This window comes from Canis lupus, chromosome 13, assembly GCF_048164855.1.
Source record: "Canis lupus baileyi chromosome 13, mCanLup2.hap1, whole genome shotgun sequence".
Lineage (NCBI taxonomy): Eukaryota > Metazoa > Chordata > Mammalia > Carnivora > Canidae > Canis > Canis lupus.
Window position 1 is genome coordinate 15761247 of NC_132850.1, and position 13770 is coordinate 15775016.

A 13770-nucleotide genomic window follows, 5' to 3' on the forward strand; every position below is an offset into this window, starting at 1 on the left:
GGAATGACAGAAATGTTTTACAAATGGACAGAGGTGATAGTTATACAACACTGTGAATGTACTAAATGTTCACTAATTGTTCACTTTAAAATGGTTAATTTTACATTATGTGAATTTCATCTCAATCAATTATTCTTAAAAGGATATCTATACGGTATGACCTGTCATCAATATGCTGAGAATCAAATTCATTAATTTCTTCTCCTAAACTTGTTCCTTTTCCTATATACCCAATTTCAATTAAAGGCACCACAATCTAATCCTCAGAGTTATAAATGAATTCATTCTTATTCCTTGATTATCTTCTAATTCAGCAGTTTTCCATCAGTATAACCTGTATTATAAATAATTGCTTGTATTACTATTTAAGGTACCTAAAGGCATACAAATAAAGGCTAACATTTAGTTCATACTTATTACAAATCTGGCACTATGTTATTTTAAATGGGTTCTCATTTTATCCTAATAATTCTATGAAAAAAGCCCTATAACTATCTTGATTTTAGAGATGAGAAAACAGAAAATTAAAGTTCAGTGACTTCCCTAAGCTTATATGATTACTAAGTGTCAGGGCAAGAACAGAGACTATAGGCTTAGAGCTTGAGCTAGTATTTACTTCTTTTACAAATTAGAAGGCATTCACAATCATTTCATTCAAAAATTTTTTCTTGAATAGGAATTTAAAAAGTAGAAATCAATGGGTAAACCAGTAGGAGTTATTTGCAAATATCCCTTACCATGACTTATGGATTTCTGTCTCCAAAGAAGGTAGTGATATTTTTTTTAAATCCAAACAAAACTTATTAATACCTCTTTAACAGTGTTGCATGATGCTCTCTATTCCACTCCATTGTAGATGCACTTCATTTTGTCCCTATCTCATTAAAAATTAATACTCAAGGGCAGCCTGGGTGTCTCAGCGGTTTAGTGCCGCTTTCAGCCCAGGGTGTGATCCTGGAGACCAGGGATCAAGTCCCATGCATGGAGTCTGTTTCTCCCTCTGCCTATGTCTGTGCCTCTCTCTCTCTGTCCTTCATGAATAAATAAATTAAATCTTAAAAAAAAAAAATACTCAATAGCAAAATGTTTTCTTTTTGATAAAGTCAGATTTTTTTCCCTCTTACGGCTTGTGCTGTTTTTTGAACTCTAAGAAACTTTACCTCACCCAAAATCATAAGGACTTTCTCCTGTGTTTTCCTTTACATGTTTTCTCATCGTAATCCATTTCAGATTAATTTTTGTATATAGCATGAGGTAAAGGTCAAAGTTCTTTCCTCCCCCTCCCCCCCATGTAAATCGTTCCAGCAACATCTGTTGAAAAGACTGTCTTGGGGTGCCTGCGCAGCTCAGTCAGTTAAATGTCTGTCTTTGGCTCAGGTCATGATCCCAGGATGCTGAGATGGAGCCCACATGGGGCTCCCTGTACAGCAAGCAACCTGTTTCTCCCACTCCTGCTCCCCCTGCTTGTGCACTCAAGTGCTCATGCACACACATACACTCTGTCATTCTCTATCATATAAATAAAATCTTTAAATAATAAAAAAAAAAAGACTGCCTTTTCCCTATTTACCTTGGTACAATTATCTATTTCTGGACTTTCGATTCTGTAATCTACATGTCTATCCTTATATTGATATCACACCATCTTGCTTACTATACATTTACAGAAAGCTATAAAATTGGGTAAAGTGATTCCTCTAACTCTGGTCTTCTTTTTCAATATTTTGGTTATTCTAGGCCCTTTGCATGTCAATATAAATTTGAAATCACCTTGTCACTTTCTGAAAAAGACTCTTTGGGTTTTTATTAGGATTGCAATGAATCTATAAATCAATCAGGAGAATTTGCATCTTGATATCGAATTTTCCAATCCATTGACATATCACTCTATTCATTAAGGTCTTCTTTAATTTCTCTTGGTAATGTTTTATAATTAAAATGTACTGGTCTTACAAATGAGTTCTTAAGTTTATATTTAGCTATATTATATATATATTTTTTTTTTTAATTATTTTTTTTATTTATTTATGATAGTTACAGAGAGAGAGAGAGAGAGAGAGAGAGAGAGAGGCAGAGACACAGGCAGAGGGAGAAGCAGGCTCCATGCACCGGGAGCCCGATGTGGGATTCGATCCTGGGTCTCCAGGATCACGCCCTGGGCCAAAGGCAGGCGCCAAACCGCTGCGCCACCCAGGGATCCCTATATTATATATTTTTAAGCTATTGTAAATAGCAGTGATTTTTAAATATCTAATTCTAATTATTCATTGTTAGTATAGACAAATACAATTGATTTTTGCTTTTTTTGTATATAGATTTTTGTATAAAACACGAATAAGAAAATGAAAATCTGAGCCACAGGTAGGGAGAAATTATTTAAAACCTTATATCTGATATACAACTAATATCAGAGTAGACAAAAAACTCTTAAAACTCAGCAAGATAGACAACTTAAAATTTTTTAACTGACAGAAGATGTGAACAGATACCTCATCAGAAAAGATATATGAATGGCAAATAAACACAAAAAGTAATTCAACCTCATTAGTCATCAGAGATGCAAATTAAAATCACAATGAAATAATCCCTCCACACCCATTAGGGTGACTACAATTAAAATGGTAATACCTAACACTGACAAAAATGTTAAGCAAATGCTAATGGAAATGCAAAAGTGCCACTTTGGAAAACAGCTTGGCAGTTTTTTTATAAAGATTAACATACACTTAACCATATATCCCAGCAATCTCATTCCTAGGTATTTATCAAGCAGAAATGAAAGCATAAGCCCACACAAATACCTGTACACAAACTTTCATAGGAGCTTTCTCAGTAACAGGCAAAACCTAGAAACAATCCAAATGATCATCAACTGATGAATTAATAAAGTCTGATTATACCCATGCCAAAGGAATACCTCCAGAAATAAAAAGAACTGCTGATACTCAAATCAATGTGAATGAATCTCAAAACCATTATGCTAAGTAAAAGAACTCAAGATTACAAGAGATTACATATTATATGATTCTATTTATATGAGATTCTGGAAAAGGCAAAAATCACAGTGACAGGGAAGCCCAGGTGGCTCAGCGGTTTAGCACCGCCTTCAGCCCAGGGCGTGATCCTGGAGACCCAGAATCAAGTCTCACGTCCGGCTCCCTGCGTGGAGCCTGCTTCTCCCTCTGCCTGTCTGTCTGTCCATCTCTCTCTCTCTCTCTTTACTCTCTGTGTCTCTCATGAATAAATAAATAAAATCTTAAAAAAAAAAATCATCAGTGACAGAAAACATCAGTAACCAAGGGCTGGCGCTGGGGGAAAGAAAAGACCGCGAACAACAGACAGGGAATATTTGGGGGCAACAGGAACTTCAACACCATGATTTTCTCATGATTTGGTGGTAGTGACACAACTGTACACATCTGGGAAAACTCATCAAATTGTACACTTAAAATGGGTGAACTTTATCCTAGGTAAATTATACCTCAATACAACTGACACAAAGATCTCCAACTCTCGTAGGGAGAGACTGCAGAGCTTCAGCTGCAGAAAGGTAGAGTGAACAGGGAAGCGGCCGAGTTTAGAATCTCTTTGTAACACAGAAGTGGATAAAACAAAAATCTACGCATCCTGAAGTCATTATGTGATAATTAAAGAATAATCATGTCCATCAACAGATGAATGAAGATGTGGTATATGTATACAATAGAATATTACTCAGCCACCAGAAAGAATGAAATCTTGCCATTTGCAACAACGTGGATGAATTGTGAAATAAGTCATTCAAAGACAAATACTATATGATTTCATTCACATGTGGAATTTAAGAAACAAAACAGATGAGTATAGGAGGAGGGAAGGGAAGGAAAAATAAAAATAAAATGAAATGAAAACCATAAGAGACTTTTAACTACAGGAAACAAATGGAGGGTTGCTGGAGGAGAAGTTGGGGGGATTGGGTAAGTGGATATGACAGGAATTAAGGAGGGCACTGGATGTAATGAGCTCTGGGTGTTATATGCAACTAACGAATCACTAAATTCTACCCTTGAAAATAATACTATATGCTAACTAAATTGAATTTACTTTTAAAAAAATTTTAATCACAAAGGATCTAAAAATACATAATAATGCTTAACCATAGTTCAAACACTTAAAAAAAAGAATGATGGGAAAAAGTTCTAGGTAGTATCGTGGATTTTTAATTCCTTTAGAAGTGTACCCCACATATGCCCATCTCAGAAAAGTTCTGAGCTATTATTAAATTTAAAATATGATAATAGGGGCACCTGGGTGGCTTAGTTGGTTGAGCATCTGACTCTTGATTTCAGCTTGAGTCATGATCAAGTCCCTGCTGTTCAGCTCCACACTCAGCACCAAATCAGCCTGAGTTTCTCTCCCCTTCCTCTGTCCCTCCCCACCAGTCATACTCAAATAAATATATAAATCCTTAAAAAAAATAAAAATAATTTTTAAAATAATGAAAGAAATTATCAAAATACCCACTACAATGACTATAACTAAAAAAATAATAATAAAAAAACAGAAAATAACAAGTATTAGTGAAGATGTAGAGAAATTGGAACTCTCATATGTTGCTGGGGGGAATGTAAAACAATGTAGCCACTATGGAAAAGAAATTAATGGTTCCTCAAAAGTTAAACACAGAATAACCATGATTCAGCAATTCTACTCCTACATATATACACAAAGGAACTGAAACCAGGAACTCAATTACAAGGTTGATGAACTTCAAAAACATTATGCTAAATGAAAGAAGCTACAGGAAACAGAAGATCACATATTATATGATTCCATTTGAAACATCCAGAATAAGTAATCCATAGAGACAGAATAAAGATTGGTAGTTGCCAGGACTAGGATGGAGGAGGAATGGAGAAGACTGCTTAATGGATAGAAGTTTTTCTTTTAGGGTGAAAATATCTTCAAACTTTACATAAATACAAAGTTCAATCTGGTTTTGAACTTTGGTTCCTTAAAGTTTACTTTTCCCTCTGTTAAATCTCATTTGCTGTTTCTTCTTGAGCCATCATTTGTTTGTGAGGTTCTGACTGAATGTATTCGACATGGAAAATATGCCATAAGCATATGTGGTAAGTGTTCCTTCTATGTATTTATCAAAGAAGTTGATGAAAAATGATTATTAAGGACAAAAAATAGAGGTCTGTGTGACATTTCAGGTTGGTACTGACACATTAAAAAATCAACCTTCTTTTGCAGACATTATACTTCAAACAAGTATTAACCCAACCAGCTGTAACATTACCAAAGATATTCCAAAAAGTTCTTTACTCATTTAATAAGAAATCATACATTTCCTAGTATGTGCCACATGTGCTACATGTAGATTAGAAACATAATGATGGACAAAGCCATTCTTTGCAAATGATCATTTCCTGCTGTTAAGAAGAAAACCACAGACCCAAAATGGCATCACTTAGGTTAATGCCTCAAGTCAAAAAACCAAGAGTTAATACCTAACCTAACTGCAGTTTCAACCCCCAGGAATATAAACTTAACCTATCTACATGGAATTTCCTGGTCAATAATATGAAATTTACTAATAGACTCCTTCTGTTCCCCTTAAAAGGGAAACTTTATCTAAATGCATTCCCTGCCAATAAATTCCTTTCTTCTTTCTTTGTATTGACCTCTCTGCCTTTAAAAGTCTTTTTCCTGCTTAACTCCTTGGAGCTCCCTTCTACTTGCTAGATAGGATGTTGCCTGATTCATAAATCATTTAATAAAGCAATTACATCTTCAAATTTACTCAGATTGACTTTTGTTTAACACCATAAAGCCATCATTCCTATAAAGGCAAAGTCTGCCAACAAAATAAAAAAAAGAATCCCAAAGTACATTTGAAGAATCAGTCAATCTCTACCAACTCTCTCTACCAAGAGATTCTTGGGATTTACAATCCTACTAAAATGCCAATATTCAGCACAGTTCACTGGTTAGGTCAGTCTTTATATTGAGATATAAATTACTTAACCCAACATTCTGATTTCAAAGAAAAAGCATCCACGCCTAACCCTTCCACCTGGGATCTCTGTCCCCAGTTCCTCATCGCCCATTTGCTAATATCAATGAAAATTCATTTACTCAATAATTATTAATATTGTGTATTATAATAACCACTATAGGAAGCTTTTTAAAGATTTTAAACAAGTGAATGGCTAAACACTGCTGCTACATAAATATTAACCAAATGAAGAAACTGGAAGACAAAACTAAAAGAAGGTAGAGCATAGGTTATACAGTTAAAGGTATTATAACATTTTGTGGTAACAGATGGTAGCTACACTTATGGTGAACACAGCATAACATACAGACTTGCCGAATCAGTATGTTGTACACCTGAAACTAATGCAACATGGTGTGGCAACTACACTTCAATTAAAAAAAAAAAAATTAAAGAAAGAATAGACATTAATTAGATTCGTGTTTTTGAAATAAGACTTCTGAATGAAGAGTAGCCTAGAAAGGAAGAAGACTAAATACGGTGTTAACACAACGAGGACACTACAATGATCTAAGCAAAAAGACTATAAATATGGCTTAGAAATGGCCACAACTGTGGTGAAAAAAAAGTATACCACCTGAACACGTTGAAAGCTAAGGCTCTCTGGGTAACTGGATGAGAGGGTAGGGGAAAGATAGAGGAGGAGACAAGAAAGATTTCCAGGTCTCTGGCTTTCAGCTACTGGGTGGGTAATAGCACTGTTTAACAAGACAGGGAATAACAAGGAAGAACTGATTTAGAGGAAGAGAAAGGCAGAACAAGTAGATGGAGTCGTAGACATGATGATATAGTTCAGTGGATTCACATCCAGAAATACAGAAAACACAGATCAAAGCTTTAGAGATTACTTACATATTCATGAGAAAGCAAAGCAGCAAGATGTGGGGGAAAAGGCTCAAATAAGTCATCTTTACTCAAATTCAGACAGCTAAGTATCATGTATATCTTGGTCTTCCAAGTTCTAAGCCATAAGTATTTCTCCCATGTTACTTTTAACACCAGATTTTCAACTGTATATAAATTTTTTTAAAAGACAAAGTTAATCTTGGATAAGATGTCATCTAAGTTTTTTTCCCATCTAGAAGCATACAAAATAATAATATGATTGTATAATACTTTTTAAAAGAACATGCCCTGGGGCAGCCCGGGTGGCTCAACGGTTTACTGCGGCCTTCAGCCCAAGGCCTGATCCTGAAGACCCGGGATCGAGTCCCACATCGGGCTCCCTGCATGGAGCTTGCTTCTCCCTCTGCCTGTGTCTCTGCCTCTCTCTCTGCCTCTCTCTCTCTCTCTCTCTCTTTCTCTCCCCCTGCATGGAGCCTGCTTCTCCCTCTGCCTGGGTCTCTGCCTCTCTCTCTCTCTCTGTCTCTCATGAATAAATAAATAAAATCTTTTTAATTTTTTATTTATTTATGATAGTCACAGAGAGAGAGAGAGAGAGAGAGAGAGAGAGAGAGGCAGAGACCCAGGCAGAGGGAGAAGCAGGCTCCATGCACCGGGAGCCTGACGTGGGATTCGATCCCGGGTCTCCAGGATCGCGCCCTGGGCCAAAGGCAGGCGCCAAACCGCTGCACCACCCAGGGATCCCAAATAAATAAAATCTTAAAGAAAAAAAAAAAAAAAAAAAAAAGATGCTCAATGTCATTAGTCATTAGGAAACTGAGAATCAAAACCACAAGATACCACTTCAGACCCACTGTGATAGGTAAAATCAAAGACAATCGGGGCACCTAGATGGCTCAGTGGTTGAGCATCTGCCTTTGGCTCAGGTCATGATTCAGGGGTCCTGGGATCAAGTCCTGCATCAGGCTCCCCACAGGGAGTCTGCTTCTCCCTCTGCCTATGTCTCTACCTCTCTGTGTGTCCCTCATGAATAAATAAATAAAATCTTTAAAAAAAAAAAGACAATAGCAAATATTAGTGAGGATATAAAGAAATAAAAAATCCTCATACACTGCTGATAGGATTATAAAATGGTGCAACCACTTTGGAAAACAGTCTGGTAATTCCTCAAAATGTTAAACACACAGTAACATACAACCAAACAATTCTACTCCTAAGTATATACCAAAAAAAAAAAATTAAAACATGGCCACATGTAAATCTTTAAACAAATGTTCATAGAAGCATTATTCATCACAGTCAAAAGGAAGAAACAACCCAAATATCCATCAACTGACAGATAAAATGTAGTATATCCATACAACGGAATATTATTCAGTGATAAAAAGGAATGAAGTACTGTTAATGCTACAACATGGATAGATCTTAAAAATAATCATGCTAACCGAAAGCAGCCAGTCACAAAAGGGCACATATTATATAAATCAATTTATATGAAATGTACAAAATAGGCAATGTACAGAGGTAGAAAATAGATTAATGGTTACATAGTGCTGAGGGGAGGAGAGAATAAAGAGGTGACAACTAGGGGCACCTGGGTGGTTCAGATGGTTGACCGTCTGCCTTTGGCTTGGGTCATGATCCCAGGGTCCTGGGATGGAGTCCCACCTCAGGCTCCCTGCTCAGCAGAGTCTGCTTCTCCCACTCCCTCTATTCCCTGCTCGTGCTTTCTATCACTCTCTATATATCTCAAATAAATAAATAAAATCTTTAAAATAAAAAAAGAGGTGACAGCCAAAGGGTACAGGGATTCTTTCTTTCTAAAGTGATAAAAATATTCTAAAATTGACTACAGTGATAGCTGCATATACCCGTGAATATACTAAAAATCATTGAATAGTACAGTTTAATTGGGTCGATTGTATCTTTTTTTTTTTTTAAGATTTTATTTATTTATTCATGAGAGACACAGAGAGAGGCAGGGACATACGAAGAGGGAGGAGAAGCAGGCTCCATGCAGAGAGCCTGATGCAGGGCCCAATCCGGGGACTCAGGGATTCCGTCCTGAGCCAAAGGTAGACGCTCAACCACTGAGCCACCAGGCGTTCTTGTATCTTATGTGAATTATATCTCAATAAGCTTTTAAAAAGAAAAAGTAATTCAGGAATGAAATTGACTTCATTTCATATAAATTCTACTTCAGTTGGCCTGGGCTTGGACTCCAGCAATCTCAGTCCAGGAATTCCCTCTGCAACACAACACTTTAAAACAAAACATTCAGCTTTACCTTAGTGGCTGTAATTCTCAAAGGTTCATGTTAAAACCAGTTATTATGCTTTAGAAAAAATACAGATCCCTAGGACCCACCCCAATTCCACTGGATCAAATTCTCTATGATGGGAGGGTGTCTGGCTGGCTCAATCAGTAGAGTACAACTCCTCATCTCAAGGGTTGTGAGTTTGAGCCCCACATTGGGTGTAGAGATTATTTCCTTTTTTAAGATTTTATTTACTTGAGAGAGAGAAAGAGAAAGCACAAGCAAGGGGAGGGGCAGAGGGAGAAGCAGGCTCCCCAATGAGCAGGGAGGGAGCCCTACATGGGGCTTGATCCCAGGACCCTGGGTTCATGATCCAGGCCAAAGGTAGACGTTTAACCGACTGAGCCACCCAGGCACCCCAAGAGATTACTTTAAAATCTAAATCAATCAGTCATGGGCACCAGGGTGGCTCAGTGGTTGAGCATCGCCTGTGGCTCAGGTCCTGATCCTGAGGTCCTGGGATGGAGTCCTGCATCAAACTCCCTGTGGGGAGCCTGCTTCTCCTGCTTATGTCTCTGCCTCTCTCTGTGTGTCTCTCAGAATAAATAAATAAAATCTTTAAAAAAAATCAATTAATCTTCAATCTCAATGATGGTACATGAATCTATATACTTTTTTTACATTCCAGAGGTTAAAAGGAAGAAGCAGGGCTCTAATAGCATGCTGAGAACAAGTGGGGAAATTTAACCACAGTCTTTATATTAGATGCTATTATTAAACTGGTGTTAAACTTCTTGGATCTGATAATATATTGTATTTATTTAGGAGACTGTCCTTGGTCTTACAAAAAATACGGAAGGATGAGGCATCATAAGGTCTGTGACTTGCTTTGAAATGTTTCAGGGAAAAAAATACATACATACACACACACAGATAAAGCAAATGTGACAAAATATAAAGTTACAGCCAAATTGGCCAATTTAAGTGAGTGTATGTGGGTATTCACCATATCCCAAATTTTCAAAATAAAAAGTTAAGGGGTAGAAAAGTTTCTAATTCTCCCTATGGTCTAAGAGTCACAAACTTCAGATCATAAACAAATCTTCTGATCCAAGGATGCCCAGTGGTTGAGTGTCTGCCTTTGGCTCAAGGCATGATCCCGGAACCCCAGGATCGAGTCCCTCATCGGGCTTCCTACATGGAACCTGCTTCTCCCTCTGCCTATGTCTCTGCCTCTCTCTCTCTCTCTCTCTCTCTCTCTCTCTCTCTCTTCTCTCATGAATAAATAAATAAAATCTTAAAAAAAAAAAAATCTTCTGATCCAAGAATTAACCTCCCACCTGCTATAGAAGACTTCTTCCCCTACCCCCACTTCCCAAGATGGACAAAGGGACAAAGCTTTCTTTTTTTTTTTTTTTTTTTAAATTTTTATTTATTTATGATAGTCACACAGAGAGAGAGAGAGAGAGAGAGGCAGAGACACAGGCAGAGGGAGAAGCAGGCCCCATGCACCGGGAGCCCGACGTGGGATTCGATCCCGGGTCTCCAGGATCCGCCCTGGGCCAAAGGCAGGCGCCAAACCGCTGCGCCACCCAGGGATCCCGGGACAAAGCTTTCTTAACCCATACATGCCAACACAAAAGATTTATAATCTCAAAGAATAGATGAGATTATATTTTAATGTGAACAAGTTACTATTATTGTACCCTGAAAATAACTAGTGTGCCTTGTCCTTTAGGAAGAATGTGAGATCGGCAGGAAGTCAATAGGTACTTTAAGTAAAAAGGTAGAGGTACTGAGGGTAAAGGGGTAGAAGATACAATCACAGGCAGAAAACAACAGACTACACAACTTAACTTTTGTTAGATTTGTCTATCATACAGATCCTAGACAAGGAAAGGCTCATTCTTGCATCCAATACATACTAAACTGCTCAGTATCCTACCCTCATGTACTAAATAGTATATCACAGAGCTGTACACAGAAGCAACGTAACTTCACAAGGTCAAGAATCTTGTCTATGAGAAAGTTCTTTCCCAGAAAATGTATTCATTCATTCAATCATACTAAATCTTTTTTCTTAACTCTTCCAACTTAATCAGTACCAACAACAGCGTAAGAGAGCAATCAAAATATATTCAATTAAATTCCATTCTTTTGGGACACCTGGGTGGCTCGGTGATTGAGCATCTGCCATCGGCCCAGGGCATGATCCTGGAGTACCAGGATCAAGTCCTACATCGGGCTCCCTGCGTGGAGCCTGCTTCTCCCTCTGTCTGTGTCTCTGCCTCTCTCTCTGTGTGTCTCTCATGAATAAATAAATAAAATCTTTAAAAATAAATAAATAAATTCCATTCTTTTTCTATACTTTACTTTGAAAAATTAAACTATCCAAATCCTAAAAAAAATTATAATAATAATAAATGTGGCCATAGCAATCAAGAATTTGTTCATAGAGCAAGGGACCATCTTTACTAACACTTACCAAGCCAGCAGTAAGAGAAGGCGCAGATTGTCCAAGGGACTGGTTCCTCATTCGAACCAGGTTTGATGCTTCTCCTGAAGACTGCCAAGTCACCTGTCCCACACTGCTATGTACACTGCTGGACAAGGGGAGCAGCTGCTTACCTTTAAACATAGGGTTTAGAAAATATACTTGTAATTATTTATTGATTAATGAATAAAAATATACAATGATATCAAAAAATAAAAGTATAGTGATCCAAAACAAAATGAAGTTCCGCCACATTCATTTTAGAACCTGTAGCCCTGGGCAGCCCGGGTGGCGCAGCAGTTTGGCACCGCCTGCAGCCTGGGGTGTGATCCTGGGGACCCGGGATCGAGTCCCACGTCGGGCTCCCTGCATGGGGCCTGCTTCTCCCTCCGCCTGTGTCTCTGCCTCTCTCTTCGCTCTCTCTGAATGAATGAATAAATAAATCTTTAAAAAAAAAAAAAAAAAGAATCTGCAGCCCTAAAGATTCAGTGGTTGAGCATCTGCCTTTGACTCAGGTCCTGATCCTGGGATCCTGGGATGGAGTCCTGCATCAGACTCCCGGCATGGAGTCTGCTTTTCCCTCTGCCTATGTCTCTGCCTCTCTGTGTGTGTCTCTTATGAAATAAAATCTAAAGAAAAAAAAAAAGGAATCTGTAGCCCTTTAAAAATTCCAACTGTCTTGGTAGAGAGGAGAATTTAAGTGGAATACTGAACTGAACTCTATTCAGAGTTCAGAGTTCTCTATAGAGTTCTCTATAATAATAATTTAGAATTTAGTTCTCTAAATTCTCTATAATATCTACCACCATGCCAGCACCCAACCCTGACACCCAACCTAGCAGGCTGGGAGCTTTCCAGTCCCTTCCATGCTACTTCATTTCTCATCAACTCAATGCAACATGAAGGGAGCTGATAGTTCTCCTAGACAAGTTTGGCCCTTAGGTTTCCAGAAGATGAATACTTAATCTTTGATGCTCTGGACAGACTACAGGTATTCAGTCCAGACTGACTGACTGCCTTAATCCCAATGAAAGACTATAAGAGGTGCGCCTGGGTGGCTCAGTCAGTTAAGCATCTGCCTTAGTTAGGCTAGGGTCATGATCCCAAGGTCTTCGGATTGAGCCCTGTGTTGGCTCTCGGCTCAGTGGGGAGTCTGCTTATCTCTCTCCCTCTGCCTGCTGCTCTCCCTGCTGGTGTTCACACGGTCTGTATCTCTCTCTGTCAAATAAATAAAAATAAAATTTTTAAAAATCTTTTAAAAAAATAAAAAGGACTACAAGAAAATCACTTATATGTGACTTATAAGATGGAGTATTGGGATGCCTCAGTGGTTCAGCAGTTGAGCATCTGCCTTTGGCTCAGATCGTGATCCCGGAGTCCAGGGATCCAGTCGCACATCAGGCTCCCTGCGAGGAGCCTGCTTCTCCCCCTGCCTGTGTCTCTGCCTCTCTCTGTGTCTCTCATGAATAAAGAAATAAAATCTTAAAATAAAATAAAATAAAAAATAAAGATGGAGTATCTAGAATTGCAATGACTTTCTAATTGAGGTGCAAGTCCTATTTCAACCTCTTCCTTTGTAATATTCCTCACATTGCTGCTAGTGATTTAATCAAGACAAATGTGGTATCATTCCCTACCCTAAAAAATTTCTGATGACTCCCTACTAAAATAATTAGCTAGAGTGAAATAAGTCAATCGGAGAAGAACAAACATTATATGGTCTCATTCATCTGGGGAATATAAAAAATAGTGAAAAGGAATAAAGGGGAAAGGAGAAAAAATGAGTGGAAAATATCAGAAAGGGAGACAGAACATGAGAGACTCCTAACTCTGGGAAACGAACTAGGGGTAGTAGAAAGGGAGGTGGGCAGGCGTTGGGGGTGACTGGGTGACGGGCACTGAGGGGGGGCACTTGATAGGATGAGCACTGGGTGTTATTCTGTATGTTGGCAAATTGAACACTAATAAAAAATAAATTTATAAAAAGAAGGGGGGGGAATCCCTGGGTGGTTCAGCGATTTAGCGCCTGCCTTTGGCCCAGGACGCGATCCTGGAGTCCTGGGATTGAGTCCCGTGTCAGGCTCCCGGCATGGAGCCTGCTTCTCCCTCCTCCTGTGTCTCTGCCTCTCTCTC

At 38.4% G+C, this 13770-nt stretch overlaps 1 protein-coding gene across 13 annotated transcripts in view; it reads right to left on the bottom strand.

The window, feature by feature from the left end:
• Positions 1 to 13770, bottom strand: part of MAST2 (microtubule associated serine/threonine kinase 2) — a 208308-nt gene that overhangs the window by 160036 nt on the left and 34502 nt on the right. For 10 of the 13 annotated variants that reach the window (XM_072772330.1, XM_072772329.1, XM_072772328.1 and 7 more), the window contains one exon: positions 11629 to 11771. The exons of the other annotated variants lie outside the window; for them this stretch is intronic. In XM_072772330.1, coding sequence (XP_072628431.1) covers positions 11629 to 11771 — 143 coding nt within the window. The remainder of the gene's footprint in view (positions 1 to 11628; positions 11772 to 13770) is intronic. 13 annotated transcript variants of the gene reach the window in all.